This window comes from Lemur catta, chromosome 11 (assembly GCF_020740605.2).
Source record: "Lemur catta isolate mLemCat1 chromosome 11, mLemCat1.pri, whole genome shotgun sequence".
NCBI classification, from domain to species: domain Eukaryota; kingdom Metazoa; phylum Chordata; class Mammalia; order Primates; family Lemuridae; genus Lemur; species Lemur catta.
Window position 1 is genome coordinate 4821846 of NC_059138.1, and position 27683 is coordinate 4849528.

General features: G+C 42.3%; 1 protein-coding gene across 7 annotated transcripts in view; it reads left to right on the forward strand.

Moving 5' to 3' along the window:
* The window catches only part of PRKAG2 (protein kinase AMP-activated non-catalytic subunit gamma 2), a 242932-nt gene extending 239215 nt beyond the window's left edge, over window positions 1-3717 (forward strand). For all 7 annotated transcript variants that reach the window (XM_045565350.1, XM_045565349.1, XM_045565348.1 and 4 more), the window contains one exon: window positions 2585-3717. In XM_045565350.1, coding sequence (XP_045421306.1) covers window positions 2585-2616 — 32 coding nt within the window. In that variant the 3' untranslated portion in view covers window positions 2617-3717. The remainder of the gene's footprint in view (window positions 1-2584) is intronic.
* The last annotated feature ends 23966 nt before the right edge of the window (window positions 3718-27683 follow it).

Consider the following 27683-nt stretch of genomic DNA (forward strand, 5'->3'; position numbering starts at 1 on the left):
GGAAATTCTTTGGGTTCTAACTATTAAAACCTTCATCTTTCTTAAAAAAAAAAAAAAAAGGCAAGTGTTTTGGGTATATAAAACAAAATACCTAAACACAAACTTTACTCCATTCATATTGTATAGAAATTACATTAATTACCAAATGGAGCTGTGGCTGACCTCATTTCTGCCAGATTCACTGTGAGCAGGCTCTCAGGATTCCAGAGGGTCAGTGAGGGGCTGGCCTTCTCTGGTGTGAGAGGTGGCTCCAGTGTTCTCGCCCTGCCAGCTTTGCCTGCCTCCCTTCCTCCTCCTCTTCCCGTTCCTCCGCCTTCCCAACCCAGCAGCCCAGCCTTTGGCAAGGCCATAAGACCAAGATGTGAGACTAAGCAGCATGTCCTTTGAACTCTCAGGAGTCATATTAAATGATGTGTAAAGTGCAGTATTGATTTTTCTCTAGTTCAGAAATCAAACTCAACTAAGACTAGTTTTTAGGTTAATAATTAGTCTATAACCTAAAAATACCCACTCTAAAGAAACCTTCACTACCTGCAAGAAACATGTCTTATTCACTAAACAAAAATACCAAGAGATTCCAGTAGAACAGTCATTTTTACAGATGATCTTCAGAATGTTCATTTTGGGGCCCCACCCTACATCTACTGGATCGGAAATTCTAGAGATGGGGCCTGATGCAGTCATTTCCAACTCCAAGTGTCAAAGAATCTGAAACTGATAATAATCTTTATGATCATGGAATATTAATAACTAAATGAATGTGACACTGTTGGTCTCATTATTTGTGTATCCTAAAACTGGAAATAATGCAAATATCTTCCAAAAGAAGGATGGATAAATTGTATATATTCATTCAATGGAATACAGCATTGAAAATGAACAGTATTGCTGTAGTCAACAGTGGCAGAATCTCACAACCATGTTGAGTAAAGGAAGCCAAACTAACTCACACCATATGATGATATTTATATACTTCCAAGAGGCATAACTATACAGCACCTTCCTGCAATTAGAAAAAGCCTCTTCCCTGGGCAGATTTATCCCCACAGGGATATAATTTGGCGCCTTCAGCAAAAGATACCCTCTTCCAGGTGGCCAGCCATGGATCGAGGCGCACGGTTTGCCCGGCTGAATTTCAGCTTTCATCTGTCCCTTTGGCCAAGATTCTTAGAGCGTCACAAACTCAGAGTAAACAAGTCACGTGACTTACCCTCTCTTGCCTTGGTATCTCAGTTCCTAAGAATGAGAATGTTGGGCTGAATGAGTTCAACTTTCCATCCAGATTTGATATTTCAAAAACTCTAAGTCATTGCAATGCTCCTCCTATCTCTTGGTACAGGGAAGAATCTATTTCCAGCTGGAGTTTGGAATGTATGTTACTGTAGACATCATGTCATAAAGATAGGGTAGCTAGATTGGAATTCTTTATGATACGGTGTATATAACACTATTTGTTGAGGAAAACGTTGTGCATTCCTCATAACTGGACTACTGGTGAACATTTGGAGTAGAATCCACTGGGAACTCAGGGAAGGCCTGCGGTAGTTGGCATGTCTATGCCAACTACGCTCGGAGACGGCACGGCATGAGCGGCCAGTACTATTGGTCCAAGTCCGGTTCTCCCACCTGAGAGCTGTCTGAATGTGGGCAAGTTACTTTACCTCGTTTAGCCCAGTTTCTTCAACTACAGACTGAGCAGGCTGATGAAGGCCCATCTCCCTCCTAAGATACCACTAGATGAAATGAAAAACTTGAGCGAAAGCTATTTGTGCACAATAAGGCGCTGTGCCCAGGATAAGCACTGTTAGGTCCATATTTATGGAATAATCAGTAAGAGGTACTTTTTAAATAGAAATATCCACTATCTTGTGATTAAAAGGTACTGGTGGTGATTTTCACCAGATAATGGCCACAATTCCCCCATTAAGGATATTGGTTCAATATAGTAACATTTTCTCTTTTTCAAAAAGCTTTTAGCAAAAGTTCATGGTCAAATTCAGACTGTCCAAATGAACTTAAGTATCTACACAGGCATCCAATGAGTAAGTAATCTGATGATAGTAGCTACAACTTTTTAGCCACTTATTCTAATAGATTGTTAACCTCTTTCAAAAGTCTAAGTCTGTTGAAAAAACTGGGAGAGAAAACTACTATGATGAGAACAATAGTAGCTCTCCCTCCCAATCCATTTTGAAATTTCCTGGCCAGATACTTGTAGGTATTATGTGAAATTATCCTTCAAAATGTTATGATGCTTTTTTTTACATTTTTATAAATGTGCACAACTGAAATACTTTGTACCTTCTCCCAAACATACCTACATATTTCTTTTTAAAATTTTTTAGCAGTGGAACCCTTTTTTTCTCTTCAAATTGAATCTTACATATATAGAATGTTGATCAGGACTGCAGGCATGGTGGGTGGGAGTGGGGGCCTGGAGCCACCTGCCCTTCCCCCTTCTCCCCCTTCCAAAGCCTCCGGGTCATCCTCCCAGGGCCCTGCCGGGCACAGGGAGAAACCACTGCTGTACAGAGCCCTGCCGTTAGCATGAGCTTTGAAACTCTCGTTTTCTATCCACTGACAGGTGCCAAACAAAAGGAGACGGAAACAGAATGACCACCGTGAATGTAGACGCCCTCATAGGAGAACTTGAACAAAGTTTCTGGGTCACATTTTGCCTCATGAACACTGGCTGCAATAGAAGAGAGTAAAATGGTTAAGAATGTATATCGGGGTTTAATGATGGGTATTTTTTCCAGTGATGTTAAAACTAAACATAAAAAAGAAAGATTTTATGTGCTTGAAGATTCAGGCTTGCATTAAAAGACTGTTTTCAGACCTTTGTCTGAAGGATTTTAAATGCTGTATGTCATTAAAGTGCACTGTGTCCTGAAATTTTTATTATTTTTCATTTCAAAGAATTCACTGGTGTGGGACAGGTGATGTGACATAAGGTGGGCGCACGGCGTGCTCGGATCTCAGTGCCTTATGTCCGGAGACAGCAATACGCCATCACCCGCCCGCCGCAGCTGGAGCGCACACGCGTGGAGCCGCACCGAGCGTGAATGTGGAAGTCTTTGAACCTTTTACCAAATCAGTTTGTTTTCATTAGATTTGTCAAAAAGTTGTAATTTGAATATAAGTAATTACTTTTAAAACTTTAACGACACTTTTATGTTTAAGTGTTCTGTTCTGAGCTACCATGTAAACAGGGCTGCTTTACAACAGCTTTATTTATTTTTACTTTCTTGCAATTTTTTACACATCTTTTGGTGGGTAAACTTCACCGGATCCATTAATAAATTCTTGGTTGTTATTTTAAAATGGCAGGTTTCTCACTACTTAAGTTTGGATCTGGAAGGGATATGATTTCTAAAATAGCCACTGTTGGGTTTTAGAAGCGGAGGTTTCTAAGAGCATGTGGGGAGACAGGCTGTGGTCGGAGGAAGCCAAGTGCCGGGAAGATGTCTATTTTTTTTCTTGTGTATTGAAATGTAAAATCATGATGTTTGTATGATTGCTGATGCGATTGTTTTTGTAAATTTTATTGTGGCATATACAGTATTGTCATATGGTTGAAGAGAAACAATGTTTCTTGATGTAAGTGCTCTGAAAATGTTGACACTGTATATATATATGAGGATAGTTTGGTTTTTTGTTCTTTGGGTTTTTTTTTTTTTCAGATTGAAAAATTAAAGTAAATCCTACTATCTACCATTGTGTTAAAGAAGTTCTTTAAAATACCATATATTTTGGCACATACTAAAATCCTACATGCAGTTTTCCACTTAGACATTTCTCCCCATATAAAGAGCACATGAATTCTCATCTCCTTTTTTTACATCATCAGAATGAACACCTTAATTCATAAACTTTTTATCTCTCCATTATTAAACATGAACATAATTAACTAAAACTTGCCATAATGTTCTTGTGCTGAGTGTCAATTTTTTCATTTCCCAGTAGGCAAAGTATGAGAGATAATGTGTGTGTTTCACCATAGAAACAATAGTGGTTGTAATTTAAGCCAGTGGTAATATTTGAGAGAAAGGAAAAAAGTCACAAAGCTGCTACAACAACACAGTTTTGAAATTCACAGAATCAGTCTGCTCCTTATTCGTGTACCCACACATGTATGTACACAGACTACATATATGTTAGGTGTAAAGGTGATGTGGCACATATATAGGTACAGTCATGTGCCACATAATGACATTTCTGTCAATGACAGACCATATATACAATGGTCCTATAAGATAATACCCTATTTTTACTTGACCTTTTCTATGTTTAGATGCACAAATATTTCCCATGGTGTTACAACTGCCTACAGCATTCAGTGTAGTAACATACTGTACAGGTTTGTAGCCTAGAGCAATAGGCTAGGTGTATAGTAGGCTATGCCATCAAGGTTTGTGTAAGTGCACTCTATGATGTTTGCACAATGACAAAATCACCTAATGACATTTCTCTGCATCCTGGTCATTAAGCAATACACGAGTATATATAGGTGACTACATATATTTATACACACACACTATATATATACGTATATACATATAAGTGACACGGCATTATATCTTTGCTTCAGAAAACAGTTTGGGGGCTGCTTAGAAACGTATTAGCATTCTCTATTTCCACGAGGTGCACGTATGTTCAGCCGGTCTCTGGTATCCCTTAAGCATACTTTTGCAAGGTTTCTGAGTTGTGTAGACATGTCAGGCACACTCAGGCTTGGCTCTGGAGAAGCCGCCTCTCATTGTTAGACCACAACAAAATCCTGTTATCCGTCTATTTCCAGCGAAGGATTAGCATTTGTTCCTAGCAAATAATGAAGACTTGGTTGTGCTAAATGTGCTTCTCAGTGCCTTCCTAAGAATAAGGAAAAGTGGCACTTAAGGCCAAGTCTAATTAAAGGCCAAGTATTGGTTAATATTTACTGAAGGAAAGGTTTGAAGGGAATAATCCTAAATGACTCTAGGTACAGAAACCCACCTTAGAAATGCTTGCTGCATGAGGAGCCGAGGAATGTGCGCCGGGCTCATCCGCGGAAGCAGCGGGCACCCTCAGCGGGGACTCCGGGCCGCACTGAGGAGGTGCTGAGGGCGCTTCAGAGGACTGCTGTGAGCATCGAGTGGGTGATGAATAAAAGTGGAGGCCTGTCAGAAACACCACGTCTGTTCCAAACACAGAGGACATTCGTTCTGTTTAGTGTTCTGACTTCTAGGAAAAGTTTATGGTATTTGTTGAACTGACAAAATCTCTTATAACATTTTCTTAAAGAAACATTTCCACAAGCAGTCAGTCTTCTAGACCAGTGGTTCCCAGCTAGGGGAGAGTCTGTCCCCCAGGGACATCTGGCAATGTGGAGACAGTCTCGGTTGTCAGGACCGGGGGTGGGGCAAGGGAGTGTATGTGCTTCAGGCATCTGGGGTTGCGGCCCGGCTGCTGCTGAACACCCCACCGCACAGGCCAGCCCCCACAGCAAAGGGCTGTGCAGCCCAAGACGTCAAAGCCCTGCCCTAAACAATTAGAATCTTCTCGGTATTTTGGTTGTATTTGTTACTTCCTGGGTCCACCTGTGTTTGGAAGAGGAGCTTAGCAGGCAGCCTTTCTGGGAAAGGGGAAGATGGAAATAATCCACAGTGGAATTCCATAGGTCCATATGACCCTCGTCAAGATTTTCTTAGAAGCATTGGCAGCGAAAAGGGAATTTTGCTTTGCGTAATAGCGCTCTGAGGAGAAAATTCCTACCCATAGGGAAATAGTTGGAAAGTAAGTTTTACTCAGTTATTTTACTTCTATAAAGAAACAGACTCCAAAATTATTTTTCACAAAAAGTCACCTGCAAAGGTGGCATAGTTGTAAGTCTACGCTATGCTTAAAGCATATTCACCTGGAACCCCTAAAATTCCCTCTCATTGTGGTTACTCCCAGGCCCCTCTTATTTCTTAAACACATTGCAGGAAACTCTGGAGTCTGCCTAAGCAAGGGCATAGTAAAATTATGGGTGGGCCTTTCTCACTCAGCTCTCAGAGCATACCTGGGTTCCACAGGGAGGCCTGGAAAAGAATCAGGTACCCACTTCCGTCCCGACGCTTCTGCACTGGGAGGACTGCCGCCCTCTGCCTGGAACCGCTGGCGCCCCGCTCTGATTGCAAGTCCGTGTTTCCCTGCCCGGGAAACCTGCAACAGAGTAACCTTATTTCCTGCTTGTTAGGGTGCCTGGCCCCGGCCGTCCCCACAGTCAGCAAACCAGCCCCCGGGGTTAAGCATCCGAGAGAGCCCCAGGGCCGCCGGATTCTCATACACTTGGCATCGCTTCTGTCCCTACTTGCCTCTGTCGGGCGCTCACCGGCACCTCGCGCTCCCCGGGGACTCGGCAGAGCGGCGCGCGGGCAACACCAGGCCACCAAACGCGGCAGAGACGCAGGCGAGCGCCCCCCCTCCCCGCGCGCCTAGCACCCCAGCCCTCCCCTCGCTGAACACGTGCTCGTTGTCAGGACGCCAGTGAGTCCCCAAAACACGGTCAGGCTCGTTGCTTGTTTGCCAGGAGATTTCGCCTAAACCTCCAGGCTTCGGCTTCCCCGAGAACTCCGAGGAGCAGGCGGCACCGGGCCCACCCCCGGCCCGGCTGCCCCTGACGTGGGCAGGTGCGGTCCTTGGCCCCGGCGGGCTGCGGGCCCTGCGGCTGCCGGGTGCGTGGCTGCGGGCGCTGGCGGCACGTGGCTAAGGATGGCTGCGCTTCCTCTTGCGTCCTCCTTCTGAGCCGACCCGGCGCCGCAGGCACCGAGCACCGCCGAGCCACGCCAGGCCGGGCGGAAGCGCCCACTCCTGCGGCGGCCGCTGCGCTCGTGGCCCGGCCCTGGCGCCGGCCTGAGGCTCCCAGCGCCGTGGACGTGGCCTCTGCCGCCGGCCTGGGAAGGGGACAGGGTGGCTCTCGGCGGAACCCCGCCTCCACCTCCGCCGCTGAGCACCAGGGTCGGCCTGCCGCTGCCCACCGGGCCCTCGACGCTCGCCCCGCGCGGCCTCCCCTCGCCGGGCGCACAGCAGTGGAGGCCCCGTGAGAGGGACGAACCACGGCGTCGCCGCCCGCTCCAGCTGGGAGCCCTGAAAGGCGTCGCTCCCACCCCAGGTCCTCCCGGTGAGACTGCGTGTTCACACCGGAGCCCAGTGGCTTCGCTGCCTGCAGAGGCCAGCCCAGCCTCCCGGAGGCCGCCAGCGCCCTGCCCGGCCTGCGACAGTCGCTCGTGTCTGCAGGCCTACAGGAAAGTCCCTCTGCAGGGACGGCTCCTGTGACGCTGCCCACCCAGCGGCCACACGCCTCCTTCCTCCGTGCTCCCCGGACCTGCAACACACCCAGGTACGTGTCACAGTCACTCCCCACCGGAGCTTCCAGGCGGGTGGAGGGTGCGGTGCTCAGACCTGCTGCCCTCCACCGGCGAGGATTTGGGCACTGCCGGCTGCTGCGGGGAAACGTGACCTTGCTGAGCCTGGGCTTTCTCGTGGGAAAGTTGTTGAGAGAGAGGGGGGGGGGAGGGAGAGGGGGAGAGAGAGAGAGAGAGAGAGAGACAGTATGCACGTGCATACTGTTTGTTTAAGTAAGGGCACTTCATAAATTCTAAGAGACTGTATAATGTTAGCAGTAGTCATTGTGGTTGGCGTGGTGGTCCTCTCAGTCCCCCAAGGAAGGTGACAATATCCTATTCATCTCTATACTCACCCTGGCGAGGATCCAGCAGGTGCCTGATGGGCATCAGTTCAGTGTTTGGTGAGTGGTTGGCGAGGTCGGTACATCCACTAGGATCATGAGGTTGGTGAAAGGCCCCAGTCACGTGAAGCTTTTCCCTCTATATTGCCAGTTTACTTGATAAAGCTAGAGAGATACCACGTGATAAACAAAAATAAATAAAGTGGAGCCAAGTAAGAAGAATCTGGAGGCTTCAGGGCAGCTGTTTCCTTTCCCTGGAATCTTCCCCCAGATATCAGCTCAGCTAACCCCCTCACCTCCTTCAAGTCCTGCTGACACCTCACTTTCTCAATGAGGCCTGTTCTGACCACAGACTATTAACAATTATTACTAATACAAATAACAGTAACACAAGGAAATAAGGGGAGGAGGAGAAGCTACAACCACTAAGTGCTTTTTCTTGCCAGGCACTCTGTCAGATGCTTTGTACACATTATCTTTTTTATGTATTTATTTTTTTTTTGGAAACAGGCTCTTGCTCTGTTGCCCAGCCTGCAGTACAGTGGTGTCATCAGCACTTACTGCAGCCTCGAACTCCTGGGCTCAAGCCATCCTCCCAGCTCAGCCTCCCAAGTAGCTGGGACAAGTGCAAGCCACCACACCCTGCACATTTTTTTGTTTTTATTAGAAATAGGGTCTCGCTATGTTACCTAAGCTGGTCTTGAACTCCTGGTCTCAATTGATCCCCCCACCTCAGCCTCCCAAGTCACTGGGATTACAGGCATGAGCCACCGTGCAAGCTCATATTATCTTCTTTAATCCTCACACAATATCATGAGATAGTCTTTATTGTAGCAGAAATGTTAACTAAAAGTTAACTAACATCAACTAAAAGTTCATACTACTTCATATTTGAGGTCTTTGAAACTGCCTACTTCCAAATCCCATGCTCTTAACCCCATCTTTAAATGGCTATTATGGATTGAATTGTGTCCCCAAAAATGTTATGTTGAAGTCCTCACCTCCGGTTACCTGTTAATGTAAACTTATTTGGAAATTGGGTCTTTACAGATGTAATAAAGTTAAGATGAGGGTGGGCTCTAATTCAGTATGACTGGTGTCCTTATGAAAAGAGGAGATTTGGACACAGACGCTGTCTTCGTCTGTTCTGTGCTGCTGTAACAGAATACCACAGACTGGGTAATTTCTGAACAATAGGAGTTTATTTGGCTTATGGTTATGGAGACTGGGAAGTCCAAGATCAAGGGGCTGCATCTGGTAAGAGCCTTCTTGCCATGTCACAACGTGGCAGAAGACACTGCATGGCAAGAGGGGGCTGAACATGCTTTTACAACAAACTCACTCTCCCATAGGGACGTTAATCCATTCTAGTCACCTCTGAAAGCTCCCACCTCTCAACAGTGTTGCATTGTGGCTTAAGTTTCCAACACATGAACTTTGGGGGACACGTGCCATCCATAGACACCCAGGGAGAACACCATGTGATATTGGAGGCAGAGGTTGGAGTGATGCACCCACAAGCCAGGAAACACCACAGATTTCCACAACATCAAAAGCTGAGAGAACATGGAGCAGATTCTCCCTGCAGAGGGAGCATGGCCCTGCTGGCACCTTGATTTCAGACTTCTGATCTCCAGAATTGTGAAAGAATAAATTTCTGTTGTTTTAAGCCACTAGGTTTGTGATACTTTGTTACGGCAGCCCTAGGAAGTTAACACAAATGCCTCTCTTTGCAACCTATCTTGCTGATTTTTTTTCTGCAATACAAACTTGACATTTTTACCCTTTTTTGCCAGTAAGTGAGATCAAACCCCAGATCTTAATAGCAGAGAAACCAGACCTAGGAAGCAGCCAAGGGCGCCTGAGGTGGCCACCTGCTAGTACCTCTTCTCCCACCAGTGGGAGCCCATCATTCCCCCAGGGAGAACATCGTGTGCCAAGTCCTTATAGGGAAATAAGAGAGATTCCTAGTTGGGAGCAGAATTTAAGCATCACTTTGAGTTTATCCATCTTAAGCGTGTAATCAAGAACACAAGGGAATGCAAGCCAAGCTAAAATAGCAACAGTCCTACGTAGGAAATGCTGGAGGCCCTGTTCTTTCACAGAACGTGTCTTCCTTTGCCTTTTGGGCTGCTCATTGAAGGGGGTGGGGATGGATCTGCAAGTGCTTCCCTAGAGGTTATCAACTGTGCAGTCAGCTGTGATGTACACAGGCTGCACCTGGTCCCCCCCCCCCCCCCCCCCCCCCGCCAATCTCTGGCCTTAAAACAGGTTACTTTACTTCTCTGGGGCTCAATTTCCAAATGTGTAAAATGCAAACAATATAATGCCTCCTTCCGAGGGGAGTTGGGAGGCTTAAATGAGGTAATGTAAGTAAAGCACTTAGCACAGGGTGAGGAGAGAAGAGATGTTCACTGTTACTGCCCGAGTTGCACGTGGACTTGCTGCTGGGAGACCAGAGGCAACAGCACCCACCTGTGCTACTTCCCCACAGGCGATTCCTCACTTCTGCCCTCTATTTTGGTTAATTTTTCAAAAGGAAGGAAGGAAGGAAGACCTCAGATCAAATGGTGGTTAAACCTATCATGTGTTCTTACCAAAAAAAAATTCAAAGTTGAATCTGATCAAGCCGCTAGGTCTAACTATCCTATAGAGGAAACCCAGGCAGAGGAATCTAACAACTGAGAGTCCAATAGACAAAACCCACACAACCTATATTCCTCAACAAATAAGTTACAAAAGGAGCCCGGAGTGAGACGACACAAACCAAATTCAATGTGTGGACCATTATTTAAAATTATTTGGTAACTCCGAGATTTCAGTATTGACTGGATAGTTGACAACATTGAGGAATTACAGGGTTTTGTTTTGTTTTGTTTTATAGATGGAATCATGGTATGGTGGACATGTTTTTATTTAAAAACGCACGAGTCCTCACCTGCTAGAGATATATACTGCAGTATTTACCCATGAAATGATACAGTGTTTGGGATTTGCTTTAAAGTCATCCGGAGGTGTCGGGCTGGGGAACAGAGGTGACAAGATTGGCCAGGCACTGATTAGTGTGATGGGGCTAGGCGTTGAGCACGTGTCTGACATGTTCCATAATAAAAAGTTGTTTTTAACACTTGACAAAAAATTTTTTACAAAAGTAAACAGTTTGCTTTGCTTTTAAAATTACTGTATCTTAACCCAGACATGTTAAGATTAAAATGTGTCTGGTAGGAAAGAAATGGCTGAGCTGTAAAAAACAGGTACTTGAGATTTTTCAAATGGCAACAGAGATTCATTTCCTGGTGTTTTGAAATGCATTTGTCAGAAATAGGGCATGTTACTGTAATTAGCACATCGAAAAGGAAGTCAGTCTCTCAAAAGTAACCGTAGTATAGATTTCAGACACCTTACTTACCAGAACACCAGTGATGAGTAATTTTGAAATGTTCATTATACTGACACAACTGAAAGTGCTATTCATGCTATAAATTAGTTGACCCAAATGCTTTTTTAAAAAATAACATTTTTTTTTAGGAAGTGTAAATATTCTTTTTAAAAAGGACAATGTGTACCTTTTTCCTTGTGAAACTGAATGACAGTCTCCGGGACCTGGGAAGCACCTGTTGGAAAGTGAAGTGGCAGCCAGGGCGGCAGCCTCCCTTCCAAACACTCGGCCAGCAGCCTGCACCCCCTGCCATTCGAGTGTGCGGTCACTGAGTGAAAGAAAAGCTTTCTCCTCCTCCTCCTCCAGCCCCCAGCTCACGCGTCCCAGCCCCCTTGCTTAAGTCCCCCTGACCCCAAATGAGATGGATGGCCAGCCTACAACCCCACCAAATGCTCACTGTCCATTAGCCCCTCCAGGCTTCCCTACCCACCTTTCAATCTGGATGTCAACATTCATGCCAAACACCACCAGCCCCCTGTTCCCCTCCTTGCCTGAAAACCACCAGCCCCGATGACCCCACCCACTGCCTCACTTGACTTCCACTGTCACTTTCTCATTTGCTTAGTTTTCCCTAATCTATCACTAATGCATCCCCAAAAACTCCTGGACGAAAACATAGGGGAACAGCTCCTTGATGTGGGTCTTGGCAATGATTGCTTGGATATGACACCAAAAGCACAAGAAACAAAAGCAGAAATAGACAAATGCATCCAACTAAAAATCTTCTGCACAACAAAGGACACAAACAACAGAGTGAAAAGGCAACCTAGGGACTGGGAGAAAAGATTTGCAAACCATACTTCTGATAAATGGTTGATATCCAAAATATATGAGAAGCTCCTACAACTCAATAGCAAAATCAAACAAACAAAAAACTAACAACTTGATTCAGAAATGAGCTAAGGACTTGATTAGACAGTTCTACAAAGACCAACAGGGATATGAAGAAATGGTCAACATCACTAACCACCAGGGAAATGCAAGTCAAAACCACAAGAAAATAGCACTCACTCCTGTTAGGATGCTATTATCAAACAGACAAAAGACAAGTGTTGCCAGGGTGTGGAGGAAAGGGAACCACTGTTGCTGGGAATGCCAAATGGGGCGGCTGCTATGGGAATGTTTTTTAACTGTTGGTGTCTGTGGACTGAACTGAACCTCCAGTATTCTGAGCTACATCCCTTCTGCACCTCCCCAGCCTTCTGCTTCTGTCTGGGCAAACGATTTTTCTAGACCTGCTGCCCACCCAGAGGCTAGTCTTTGATTAGTCTTTTCCAAAACCAACATTTTGCTTTATAGATAATATTTAGGTTTTGTTTTCTATATCTTTGATTTCCACTCTTTCTTTTCCCTCCCTTCCGCTTTCCTTGAGTTCATTCTGTCCTTGTCCCAACTTCTTACAGGTAATGAAGCTTATTAGTATTCAGCTTTTTCCCCTAATGTAAACATTTAAGGTTAAAATTTTTCCCCTTATGGCATTCCATAAATTTTGACTTGTAGTGCTTATTTGTAGCATTTTGATTATTAATATCATTCAGTTCTAAATATTCTCTAACTTCCTATATGATTTTTGGGCCCATGAATTACATAGAAGTATATTTCCTATTTGCTAAAAGTATATGGTTCTCTTTCTGTGTTTTGTTGTTGATTTCTAAGTTAATTGCATTGTGATCAGAGAATATGGTCAGTGTGACAAATTCTTAGAAATGTGTCCAGACTTGCTTTATGATCCATTACATGGTCAGTTTTCGTAAATAGCTTATATAGACCTGAAAAGCATATGTGTTCCCCATTTGCTGACTTCGGTGTTCTATAGCTGGCCGTTAAACACCTTTAACTTTACTGTTCAAATCTTTCCTATCCTCACGGATTTTTAACACATTCGATCTATCAGTTACTAAGAGAAAGGGTTTAAAGTATCCCACATGATTCCTATTTTGCCTCGTAGTTCTGTGAAGTTTTACTTATTTTGCATAAATAGAATCAGCTTAATTGTCATATACTGCGTTGGCTATTTAAAGTCGTCTTCTGCCGTTTGTTCCATCAGAAGGGTCCGTTCGCCGTTCTGTGGCGAACATATCTTGCTCCTACTCTGCAAACCTATCTTGTCCTTCCTCAACAAACTTCATTTCATACTAAATAAATAAATAAAGTTCTTTTCTTTCCAGTTAAAGGTGCATCCTAGAGATGAGTACTGAGAGCAGCTGAAAAAAATCATACTCTGGTCTTTTTCTAAAGAAGTGGTTTTTATATACGTTATTTCCTATCAATGCTGTCTTTGCTTTGCTCTCATGAAACTCTTCCTCAAAGCTGACACGTGCTGACGACAGTCCGGGGATGGAAGGCAGGAATCAATGAAAACCGTCCTTCTCACCGCCCGTCTCTTTGCTGCTTCTGAATTCTGGATTTCTCAACTCAGGCCGAAACGCCTCCTTTCTAACACCAGGCTTCAACCTTAACACAAACGTGAACAAGAAGGGAGAAGAGGGAGCATTTGGGGTTTATGATGTTCCCATTAGTTGTTGAAGGAGTTCTCCCCTTATTTTGTGCCGCAATATTTCGTCCGCTGGGAACAATGCACCCTGGTGGGATGTAGGACTGGAGAGGGCACTACCTTTCTTTTGTAAAGTGGGAAAAGAGCTGCCACGAACTCAGGTGCACTCCTAGGCAGCTCCCTCCAGGAAAGGGGATATACGTGTAAGTTGAAAACCTGGCAGCTGGTTCTCTATATTATCTGTTCTTGTGCATCTCTTGAAAAGCTGTTGCATGCTCCCAGGGGTCCCTGTGTTCCTTTGTGAAGACCTCAAGTTTTTTAGATGTATACTGATACCAAAAGAAACTACAATCGATTTGTCCCCCTTCTGAGTACATTTCCTAGGTTCCTGCCAACTGACGTAGCGCATGTGGAAGGCTGGATGAGAGAGCCAAGACTTTTATCCTGGGAAATATGGATTAAATTGACCATTTCTCAGAGATAATCTGAGTCAAATTGGAAAATATCTGCCAACTTCACTGAGCATCACAATCAAATAATGTTGAAAGTTGGCCCTTTCCCAGCTTATGAGCTCACTGGCTTCTAGGAGAAGTACCGTGAAGTTCTGGGTGCCAGTGACATCGAGGGAGCAGTTTCTAGAAATAGCCTTTGTAAGGAAAGGTCCTGTGCCCTTCTGCAAGTGGGAAATTGCTGTTTCACTTTGGGGAAAATGGGTGCCCCGTGGGTCTTAGGCAACGTTCGTAGCTCTTTAATTTCCGACTTTTCAGCACGGGGACGAAATGGGGATGTGGGGCATCACAGAAGTTCTAGGAAGAGGACCCAGGGAGGAGAGGCGCTGTGTGCGTCTTGTCTCTAGGCTGCAGCTCCTCGCTTGGCTGGGTCTGCAAGGAAGACGCTGCCAGCAGGTGAGGAGCTTGGCCAGAGGTTTCTGGGAAGCAGAGTGACCCCAAAACCACACTGTGTCCCTGTTCTGGGACAGTTTGACCACAGGAGGGGAGCCGAGGGAATGAACATAGCAATCCCATCAACGTCTCTAAGAACCGAATTAGCGTACATTGTCCCCCATTAGTGGGAAAGGTATAAAATTGTACTGCTTTTACTTTTAAAACTTGTTCTATGAGATTTAAATGATTATCTGGTTGAATAAAAAAGTATATTTATACCAAAGTAATAACTGGCATGGAGCTCTTTTGAAACCAACAAAGTGTCTAACAATTGGAAGCCCAAAAACATAGTTGTCAAAGTGTGTGCTCCACCCTCCACGTGACAGACAAATGAATGCTCTGGGGCAGGCTAACAGCCCAAAATCTCAGTTTTCTGCTTGTTAGGCAGAGACACTAAATCCTACCTATCCTTATAGAATTGGTGTGAGAGTTAGTTGAGCTAATGCATAGAAAGCACTTGAAACCAAGCTCCATAAATTGCTATTATTGTTGGAATAGATTATGATACACTCATACAATGCAATACTACATTCAAATGTCTGCAATACAGACATTCAAAATTGTGCTGTAGGTGGACACATATTTGCCAAACCAAGATGTCATTAAATGGTAGGGAGAGTATGGTTTCAGTTTTGTAGACTATAAATATATAGAAATGTGATTAGAAAGTCTAGAAATACAACAGTGGTTACCTCTAGATAATGGAATTTCAAGAGATTGTTTTGTATTATTATCTGCATTTTTATTACACATGTATACACAATAATAATTTTTTAATAATAATTTATCAATGAGTAAGAAAAAGCCTGAATCTGAGGGAGTATTTGGTGGCATGGAGCTACCCAGTAGCTGTGAGTAGTCTTTACTGCTTCTGCCAACACTTTACCCTATTTGCAGCAAAATTACATAAAACGCAGAAAGGGGTTTTCATGAGTGAAAAAGATCACAAAACTAGAATGACAAAATGTTGACAATTGTCATAATGAACAATTCTTGTTTAATGGAAATTTACTCACACAATCCCAAAATTTTAAAGTACAGTAGCCACCTCCCTTACCCGAGGGGGATACATTCCAAGACCCTCAGTGGATGTCTGAAACCACCAGATGAAACTCAGTGGTGCGCTGAAACCTATATAGATTATGTTTTTTTGATCTGATAACTGAGATGGCTACTGAGTGACCAATGGGTGGGCAACATACACAGTGTGGATACCCTGGAGAAAGGGAGATCGAATCCATATCTGGGCCAGAAGGAGCAGGATGGTGCAAGATGTCATCACACTACTCAGAAAGATATGCAGCTTAAAACTTAAGAATTGTTTCTTTCTGGAATTTTCCATTTAATATTTTCGGGCCACAGTCATCCATTGCAGTTCAGTTCCATGAAACCGCAGAGCGCGGGAGTAGGTGCCCCTCTCTGACCCAGTCAGCTGTGGTCCGGGATCACAGAGTCACATTGCACAGAACATGACAATCTATGCAGAATAAATATGTAATTCTAAGACATACCCTCCAAGTTTATAGAATTTAATTATCCTACTCCTTAATACTTCTCCTGCTTGTACGACCGGCCAGCCCGCCCGTCTCTCCCTCTGCATGTATTGTGGTTAACTGTGACAATGGCACAAGACTAGCACTTCGTGGAGCTCACTTGGGGATACTCAGAGCCCCTGAGGAGAACCAGTCGGCTTGATCAGCGGAGGCTTAGCTTGGTATCCTGGCTCCTGAGGAAGTCACGGGCTGGTGACCTGAGAGACAGGGTTCTGCTGAAAGGAAGCAGAGACACGGAGGCAGCTCGGATGTCACCCCGCACAGCCGGCTGCACGCGCCCGCACGTGCTCAGGACGAGGCCGCTGGGCGCCCGCGCTGCTCCCGCTCCGGCTCCGCCGAGATCCCCGCGCCGCGGCTGCTGTCTCTGCTTCCCGGCTCCTGCTGCCTCGCGCTGCCCGTCTCGCTGGGCGTCCTTCGGCTTCCGCCCTGCGTCGCACGGCTGACCCCACGTGTCAGACTCGGACTGTCCCAGAGGTCTGACTGGGCGAGCCTATGGCCAAACACCGCAGACGGCCCTTTGGAGCAGGGGTCTGAGTTGGCCACAGGTCAACTTAGAAATTATCTGCCCTAGGGTCAGGTGCCGCTCTCTGACCCAGTCAGCTGTGGGCCAGGACTGCAGGGTCACGTTGCACAGAACATGACAATCTACGCAGAAAGAAAGCCCCAGAAGGGTCCTAAGGGCATGAAAAGCCTTCTGAGATCTCCCCAGAAAACAGCTCTATAACCAACCAGCAAGCACCGTGCTTGATCTGTTCTGTACAGTTGTAAATAAAACTATCCATACAGACATAATGTACTAATTTAATGACGTATATCTAATATTAGCTGGAAGTTACTAATGAACTGTATCTCAGCAAACACTGAGCTAAAGCTATACTTCAAATAAAGATCAGCTATTTCAGTTCAGAATTAACGCACTGCTAAGTTAAGTTTTCTAAGGTAATCCATTGCTCAACCAGGGCATGAAGCTTATTTTTGAAATTCTCTCTCTTGTTTGAATATTTTTTACTGTTTAGTATATGGCATACCAAATGATAAATTTTCTTGAGATATAGACAGTTGGCTAAGTTTATGCTTATATTAATCTAAAAATTATAATACTCATGGAAATTAACAACAAAAATTTCTTATGCACAATAAATTAAAGCTGGCTTTTTTCTTGCAGTTTATCTGAGCATGTCACCATTAAAAAATATATATATATTTTTTTTTTTTCAACCCATTTTGTAAGTTCCCTGTTTGACCCTGACCTTGGTCATGCTGGCACCTGACTAACAACGAAGACTTATAAACCAAGCCTGGCTCCACGCAGTTCACTGGAAGACCGCTGTTCGGCACACTGCAGTTAGACTGCTTACTTCTTCTAGCCAAGAGCTGCCTCTAATGCTTTGTATTGGTTCCTCGCCAGCTGGCTGTTCTTCTCTCTCCTCCTAACTGCTACACTTAGTTCTCTTTTCTTCTGGGCTACCTCTTTTAAGGTCAAGTAGTAAGATGCCTTCCAACTTTAGAGGTACTGGGACGGGAACCCTTTTAATTCAGGGAAGCATTTGATACTCCTTTCATGTTTGTGTTTGGTTTGCTTTGCTTTGATTTCAAACGATTTATGTAGCTAATCTTCCCTCCATCAAAATCAAAGGAAAGTTGGTCTTTACTTGGAAATGCAAGCTTTAACAAAAACCACATTAAAGAACAAATTAACAAGAAAGGATCTACTGTTATGAAAGAATTCAGAGCAAAGTAAATATCATAGAATAATTTGAAAACAAGGCTGAGAGGAAACTTCATATTCAGTGTCAGATCACATACTACATGTCACACCGAGGATGGAATCAAAATGTTTAATCCAGTCCCAGAAGAGACAGGAGGGAAGGGGGAGGGAAGGGGACAAGGCAGCACACTGAATGCCTCCCAGGTGTGAGCCACTTGGTCCTCACAGTGGCCCTGAGGCACAGAAAGGGGGAGCACGTTGTCCAAGGCCGTGCAGATTCTAGGTGGCAGAGCAGGCATTTGAACCCAGGGTTCTCATTCTAAACTGAAGTCATTGCCATGGTGAGAGGCCATTACTGGAATAAAACTGGCATACCAGTCAACTTTTTCATGATGACTTCAAGAACAAACCTTTTTTGCTAAAGTCTGAGAGTCTGAGCCAATTATATCCTGTCTTTGTGGCAAATACCACCCCCTGCCCCCACCAAATTAGGCAATGCAGTGAGATTAGCATGTAGTCATCAAGTGTACAAGTCTAGTTCCTAACACATAGCAAAACCTTTTATAAAAAGACAGGGTTCTGAGGAGATGTCGGCCCTCTCTTGGACATGTTTTCTACATTGGTATTCAGCTTGTTTACTCCCATCTTGCCATGTTTCCAAGGAAGTCACCTACTTGTCAATCCCATGAGTATCAGGGTCACAGTGAGGCCTGCATGACAGGGTGGGATGAACCAGGATAAACCTCACACCACCAGTAAAGAACAACTTCAGAAGCACCAACTTCTGAGTACTGATAGGACCACATTTGCAAAGAAATGAAAGTTTATGTTTAAGACTGTCTTACATTGTTTGAGCTGCTATATAACAAAGTACCATAGACTGGGTGGCTTATAAACAACAGAAATTTATTTCTCACAGTTCTGGAGGCTGGAAGTCCAAGATTAGGATGTCAGCATGGTCAGGTTCTGGTGGGGGCCCCTTCCAGGTTGCAGGTGGCCGATTTCTCCTTGTATCCTCACATGGTGGAAGGAGGGTGGGCCAGGTCACGGGCCTCTCATAAGGGCACTAATACCATTCACAGGGGCGCCACCCTCATGACTTAATCACCTCCCAAAGGCCTACCTTCAAATATCATCACACTGGTAATTAGAATTCAACTTACAAATTTTGTGGGGACACATTCAGTCCATGACAAAGACCAAATCATGGCTGAGCAAGGTGGCTCATGCCTGTAATCCTAGCACTCTGGGAGGCCAAGGTGGGAGGATCACTTGAGGTCAGGAGTTTGAGACCAGTCTGAGCAAGAGTGAGACCTCATCTCTACTAAAAATAGAAAAAATTAGCCGGGCATGGTGGTATGCTGCTGTAGACCCAGCTACTCGGGAGGCTGAGGCAGGAGGATCACTTGAGCCCAGTAGTTGGAAGTTGCTGGGAGCTAGGCTGATGACAGGGCACTCTAGCCTGGGAAACAGAGCAAGACTGTCTCAAAAAGAAAAAAAAAGACCAAATCATATCTGTTTTTATGACCATGTGACTATACTAAATGTTAAAGTGTACCTTACTTCTGTGTTACTTCCATCTGTAATACCCGCTGCTTTTTCAAAGAAGGAAGTTACGTTTTGTATTTGTTTTGTTGTTTTTTTTGTTTTGTGTTTTTGTTTGGTATTTCTTTTGAAAAAAAGTCATTCAAGTTATTGACTTAACAGTTTATTATCTTCTAGTTCCTTGATAATTTAAAGAAAATTATTTAAGCATTCAAGATATTCTTAAGGAAATAATGTGTGGAAATTCTTTGTGAAACATAAAGCAAGAATCAAATGTAATAAATTAATACTGATAGAATAAATTGTATTTACCTCCTCCTAACACCTTTAGTCTTCTACAAATCAAATCAATAAATACAAATAGAAAGTTGATGAGAGTATCTTGCTAGAGAGATATGGAAAATATAGGATTAGTTATAAAACAAAAGATACAAATAACAATTAAAGACCTTGATTTCCTAAATTCTAGATACATGTCTCTCATCTCCCAAATATCAGAACATTTCAAGGGTTATTCTCCTCATTTTGCCTGCAAAAGTGACACAAATCTGTACAAAAATTCAGTCTTAAAATGTAAAATATTTGACCAATGGGTTATTTAAAACTGTTACTGAGTTCCCCAAAATTTCCCTTTCAAAACATTCCATTACAAATACACTAGTTAAAAAAAAAATCTTCTCTTGACTTCTCACTTCTCTCCAGCCACCTCTCATTTTTCTTCTCCCCTTTCCAACAAAACTCTGACAAAAGGGTTCCTGTACGTGCAGTCTGCAATTCCTTTCCTGACCTCAGAACCCCACTCCCCTCAGGCTTTTGGCCTCATGACTCCAACAAAAGGCTCAGTCAAGTCCTTGGTGACCTCCATGCTGCCAACTCCAGCGACCATTTCTCAGCCTCGAGTTACTTAACCTGCCAACAGCCTTTGCCATCCCGGTCACTCCTCGTCCTCCACAGTCCCCACTTGGTTTTCAGGACACCACTCTCTGGGGCCCCTCTTCTTCACTGGTCCCTCCTTCTCAGCCTTGTTTGCTAAGCCTTGCAGTTCCCTGGGTTTAGAACTCATCCTTAGAACTCTTCTCTTCACTGTTATACTTTCTGCCTTGGTAATCTCATCCAGTCTCATGGTTTCATATGCCATTCTACTTGCTGTCAATTCCCAAATTTATTCCTCTTCTGAACTCTGCCCTCCCACATCTGACTGCTATGTGGCATCTGTTTGGATTTCAGACAGGAATCTCAAACATACTGTGACCAAACATAACTCCTGATATTTCCCTCCACCCCCATCCTGTCCCCAATAAAACCCCTGTTGCTTCTACTGTTTAAACAAAGCTTAGTTTATTTAAAGATTTGGTTTCAATGAATGCATAATATTTTTTAAAAAGGATAACTCATAGATACAGAGGACAAAAATGGAAAATAAATAACACACTTCTAAACAACCATGGGTCAAAGAAGAAATCAAAAGGGAAATTAGAAAGTATTCTGAATTGAATGAAATGAAAACATAGTGTATCAAAATTTGTGAGATGCTACTAAAGCAATACTTAAAGGAAAATGTATAGCACTAAATGCACATATTATAAAGAAGAAAACTCTAAGGTAATAACCTCAACCTCTACTTTAAGAAAAGAGAAAAAGAAAATCAAATTAAACTCAAACAGAATAAAGAAAATAAAAGAGCAGAAACCAGTGAAATATTTGAATAGAAAACAGAAAAAATAAAATCAATGAAATAAAAAGCTGACTATTTAAGAAAAAAAATCAGTGAAGTTGATAAAAGTCTAGCCATCCTAATTGAGGAAAAAAGAGAGGATACAAATTACCAAGAAATGAGACAGATGCCATCACTATAGATTCTATAGATATGAAAAGGGTTATAAAGGAATATTATGAACAACATTTTGCTAATCAATTTGACAACTTAGATGAAAAGGACAAATTCCTTCAAAGACACCATCAAAGCTCATTAAAGAAGAAATAGATGGCCGGGCGTGGTGGCTCACGCCTATAATCCCAACACTCTGGGAGGCCAAGGCGGGTGGATTGCTCAAGGTCAGGAATTCTAGACCAGCCTGAGCAAGAGCGATGCCCTGTCTCTACTAAAAAATAGAAAGAAATGATTTGGACAGCTAAAAATATATATAGAAAAAATTAGCTGGGCATGGTGGCGCATGCCTGTAGTCCCAGCTACTCGGGAGGCTGAGGCAGAAGGATAGCTTGAGCCCAGGAGTTTGAGGTTGCTGTGAGCTGGGCTGACGCCACGGCACTCTAGCCCAGGAAACAGAGCAAGACTCTGTCTCAAAAAAAAAAAAAGAAGAAGAAGAAGAAGAAATAGATAACCCGAATAGCCTTTACCTATTAAAAAGATGTTAAATTTGTAGTTTAAAAACTTTCCACAAAGAAAATTCCAGGCCCAGATGGCATTACTGGGAAATTCTACCAAACATTTAAGGAAGAATTAATATCAATTCTACACAAACTCTTCCTGAAAATTGAAAAGGAGGAAATATTTTTCCAACTCATTCTATAAGGCCCAGATCATCCTGATACCAAAACCAGACAAAGAAATTACAAGAAAACTACAGATCATTATCCCTTATGAACATAGGTGCAAAAAATTTAAATTTTTAGCAAATCGAATCCAACAATATGTAAAAAGGATAATAGAACATGACCAAGTGGGATCATATATGAATAAAGGAATGTAAAGTTGGGTTAATATTTGAAAATCAATCACTGTAGCCCATCATATAAACAGACTAAAATAGAAAAACCATAAGATCATCTCAATAGACTCAGAAAAATATGAGACAAAATCCAACATCCATTCCTGATAAAAACTATCAGCAAACTAGAAAAAGAAGGAAACTTCCTTAAACTGATAAAGGGTATCTATGAAAACCTATGCTAAATGGTGAAATCCAGACTACTTATTCCCAAGGATGAAGAAGACAAGAATGACCACTCTCACCCCTTGTATTCAGCATCATAGTGCAATAAACCAAGAAAATGACATAAAAAGCATCTAAAATGGAAAATAATAAGCAAAAAATAAGTAAAAAGTATATGATTATGTCAATGGAATCTACAAAAAATCTACTGAAACTAATAAGTGAGTTTAGTAAAGTTGCAGAATAAAAGATAATCCCAAATCAATTGTATTTCTCTATACTAGCAACAAGCAATCAAAAATTGAAAATTTTAAAAACTCCCATTTATAATAGCATCAAAATATGAAATACTTAGGGATGAATCTGTATACATAACCTATACACTGAAGTGCTAAATATTGCTGAGAGAAATTAAAGAAGATTGCCTATAAATCAAGCATTTTGGGAGTCCAAGGCAGGAGGATCACTTGAGGCCCAGGAGTTTGAGGTTGCAGTGAACTATGATGATGCCACTCCACTCTAGCTGAGGGAACAATGCGAGGTCCTGTTGAAAGAAAGAAAAAAGAAAAGAAAAGAAAAGAAAACCTAAATAAATGAAGTGATATATTAATACTTTGTTCATGGGTCAGAACACTCAATATTATTAAAATGTAAATTCCCCCCAAATTGATTTATAGATTCAAAATAATACCAGTCAAAATCCTAGCAGGCTTTTCTGTTTATAGAAAGTGGAAATATATTCTAAAATTGATATGAAAATGTAAAGGACCTATATGAGCCAGCCAAAACAACTTTGAAAAAGAAGAACAGGCTTGGAGGCATAAAAGTACTAAATTTCAACATTTATTATAAAGCTATAGTAATCAAGACAGTGCAGTGTTTATGTAAAGACAGACAAATGAATGGAACAGAAGAGAGTTCAGAAATAGACCCACTCATATATAGGCAACTGAATTTTGACAAAGGTGCAAAAGCAATTCAGTGGAGAAAACAGTCTTTTCAATAAATGGTGCTAAAATAATTGGATATGCATATGCAAAAAAAAAGAAAAAAACAACTTTGATCCATACCTTTTACCACATACATATATTAACTCAGAACAAACCTCAACAGTTTTCAGAAGATACAGAATACAGAATTTCTATATCATTCATAATGTCCACTATGCAATAAAATTATTAGATGTGAACAGAAACAAAATATATGACATATATTCAAGAGAAAATCCATTCAATAAAAGCAGACCTGTGATGTCCCAGATGTTACAATGATGATCGCTTCTTGGCCTTTTGGCTAAGATCCAGTGCAGATGTTACAATGAGCAAAGACTTTAACTATGATAAGTATGTTATAGAATGTGTAGAAAATATGGGAATATTGGGTGAAGAGATGAGAGAATTTCAGGAGAGATAGGAAACTGTAAAAGAGAACCAAATAGAAATCTTAGAATTGAAAAACATATCATCCATTTTTTTTAAAAAAAGTTATTGAACTACAAAAGGGAAAAATATTGAGAGAAAAAAATGAACAGAGCCTCAATGGCTGGTAGGGTGTTATCAAACTGTTTAATATATATGACATTGGAGTCCCTGGATGAGAGGAGAGTATGAGCAGAAAAAACACCTGAGGAAATATTGGCTGGAACATTTTCCAAATTGGCTCAAAAACAGTAACTCACAAACTTAGAAGGCCAGCAAGCTTCAAACAGCACTCAAGCAAAGAATACTTCACATAGTCTCATCATAATAGTCAAACTTCTGAAAATCAAAGATAAGGAGAAAATCTTAAAAGCAGAGCAAGTGGGGAGAAACACATTAAGGGAACAAAAATAAGATGATAGCTGATTTTTCATCGAAAAAAATGGAGTTCAGAGGAAAATGGAACATCTTTAAAGTACAAACACACACACTGTCTATATCCAGCAAAAATATCTTTCTAAAATTAAGAGGAATAAAAGGATAGCACAAGGAAGATTTTTTGTGGTGATGCCGCAGCTCTGCATCTTGATTGTGCTTTTGGTTACAAAAATCAACATGTGTAATAAAACTGAATAGAACTACACACTAACACACACATACCATGAATGCATTTAAAACTAGTGAAATCTGAATGAGATCTGTGAATTGTACCAACTTCAATCTTGATATTGCATTATATTTATGTAAGATGTTACCATTGGGAAAATGGTACACAGGACCTTTCTGTACTATTTTTGAAACTACCTACTAATCTATAATCTTCAAAATCATTAAAGAAATGAAATAAAGACATTTTCAGATGAATAAATGCTGAGAGAATTTGTTTCTAGGAGACTACAAGAAATGCTAAAGGAAATTGTTCAGGCAGAAAGGAAATGGGGTAGAGCACAACTCCCTACGTGAGGGCTATGCATACTGACTTCCTTCCAAAGAGTACGGTATGGAAAAGGAGGGGAAAAAAGTAACTTTACAGGGGAGAAACCTGACAAACACTACCTCAGCCAGCTGATCAAGGTTAACATCAATTGCAATAAGTCATGTTGACAGTTGGTACCTTTGAGATGGTGTGATAAAAATGGTACTTTACCTCTGTGATCTTCACTCCAAAAACCCATATTCCCAGTCTAAAGCTGAGATGAACATCAAACAAATTTCAATTGAAGAACATTCTTCAAAACATCTGACCAGTACTCCTCAAAACTGTCAAAGTCATCAAAATCAAGAAAAGTCTGAGAAACTATCACAGCCAAGAGGAGCCTACGGAACATGACTACTAAATGTGACGTGATATTCTGGGTGAGATCCTAGAACAGAAAAAGGACATTAAGGGCAGACTGAGGAAATGTGAGTAATGTATGATCTTTAGCTAATAATAATAGGTCACTATTAATTAGCTGTAACCAATGTACCACACTAATGTAAGGCATTAACAATGGGGGAAACTGGGTGTAGGATACATAGGAACTCTCTGTACTAGCTTCACAATTTTTCTATATGTGTAAAAGTGTTCTAAAAAATAAAGTTGATTTAAAATAAAAATAACGAGTTGTAAGAGGCATAGCAAATAATTGAAATATAGGATTCATATTTGGATACTGATTTTAACAAACAAATTGGAAAAGAAAACTATGAAAGGCCAGGAGAAATTTGAATAATCTGGATATCGGGTGGTATTAAGGATTCCTTAATTGGTTTTGCTCATTTTCTGTATAAAAATGGCATGTTATATTTAAGTCAGCTTTGAGAAAATACTGAAATAGTTAAGAATGAAATATATAGTGTTTAGAATTTGCTTTAAAACAACCCATGGATGGGTGGGAGAAGTAGGTAGGGTATAGATGAAGATGAAACAGGATTGTCTGTGATTCAAAAATATAGAAGGTGATGGGTCTGGAGGCTCATTGTACTAATTTTGCTACTTTCACATATGTTTGAAATTTTCAGAAAAAAAAGTGGCAGAAAAATTTGTAAGGTCTTCATGTTTTGGATGCTTAGTTTTTAAACATCTTGCTATTTATAAGGGATGCTTACTATATCATTAGCAAGATCTCAAAGTCTAGTTACACTTTATGTTTTTTAATTAAAAAAATAGGTCTATTTTCTCTTCCTGCACACCAGTGGAATTCCCTGGAACCCGACATGCTGGATAAAATCCAACACTGAGACAAACTCTTCACGTAGGAGGAGGAACCTGTCGTGCATATGTATGTCCCTCAAATGTTAATTATATGTCAGTGGCTTATGAACACGGTGACTAAATTCCACACCTAAGGAATATTTGAGGAACATATGTAATCCAAGATGTATTGGCACAAGCCATCACCTGCTTTATTGCAAGGAATTAGCCTCCTGCTCTTCCTCAGCCCCCTCCAGGTACCTTTGCACAGGTCTCATGTGTTCTGCCCCAGCCGTCTTGCCTGGCCACTGCCCCCAGCAACCTCAGGAGAATTGCTCTGCTGAGCACAGCAGCCTTCTGCTGGTGGGAGCTCCTACTGGGAGTATTTGGGCTCGGGGTTGGGGGAGGCCAACTTCATTCACAGCTCAGCAAAAACCAGATTGAAACTTTTAATGAAACTTTATTCATTTATTTATTTATCCTTCTTTATTCACGAGGACGGTTGATGTATCAGTTTCCTGTGGCTGCTGTAACAAAGTACCACAAACCCAGTAGCTTAAAACAACAGAAGTTTATTCTCTCACAGCTATGGAAGCCACAAGTCTAACGTTAAGGTGTTGGTAGAGCCATGCTCCCTCTGAAGGCTCTAGGAGAGAATCCTTCCTTGCCTCTTCCAGCCTCGGGTAGCCCTGGGAGTTCCTTGGCTCATGGCAGCTTCACTCCAGTCTCTGCATTGGTCTTCACATTGGCCATCTTTCTTCTATGTCTGCGTCTCTTCCTATAAGGACACCACTCATACTCCATTAGGGCCCACCCTACTCCACTGTGATGGCACCTTAACTAATCACATCTGCAATGGCTCTATTTCCAAATAAGGTCACATTCTGAGAGGGGTAGGACTTCAATGTGTCCTTTGGGGGGGGAGCAGGGAGACACAATTCAACCCACAGGAGTTGAGAACAATTTAAACTACTGCAGGATCCTAAACCTGTCCTCAGAGTTCTTTGCTGAGCCCACTTGCTCTCACGTGGCCCCCTTCATGGACTTAGGGCTGCTCGCTCACTTTCCTTCTTCTAGGAGTGCTCCATACTCAGAGTTCAGACCAGACTGATCCTGTTTCAGAGAGGGCAGGGTTTTCTCTCCCCGCAGTGAAAGTCAGGAGACTTGCCTTTCCAAGTCTCACCCTAAAATGCTGAGGGCAGGGCCATGAACTCCCTGTGGAGGAAACCCTTCTCCCATCCACAGGACAATCTGTGCCTTTGACTCCAACAAGATGAACACATACTAGATTAACCTTAACATGTTTCCCCAAATCTGCATTGTTTGATTTTGAATAATTCCTATGTGAGACGTAGATGAGTCTGATTTGGCTTATGCTAAGATTAACATGAGTCTTGTTCTTCTCCAGTCTTCCCTCATCAAATATTTAAAATCAATAACACACTCCTTAATGTCTACTTTCAGTGGGGTCATCCTTTCCCATGTAAAATAATTTCACCAGCACCACAGTGGTTTTTACTCAGTCTAATTCAGCGGTAGAAAAAAAAAACTTTTGCATATTATCTCTGGGAATTAAACAAACAGAACCTGCTGAGGACAAGTTGACTGGTGGCAGCAGATGTTCCAGCTACTGAAAAGTGAATGGTTAGTAAAGGAGTTATCCTAATCACAAGAGCTACTTTGGATACAAAAGCAAGTCCATTTCCCCCAACCATGTTCCTGTCTGGCTGCAGTCAGGTATTTCTATGTGAATTCATACAATCAGTTCCTATTATTTTAGGTAATTTGAGTCATTTCTTAA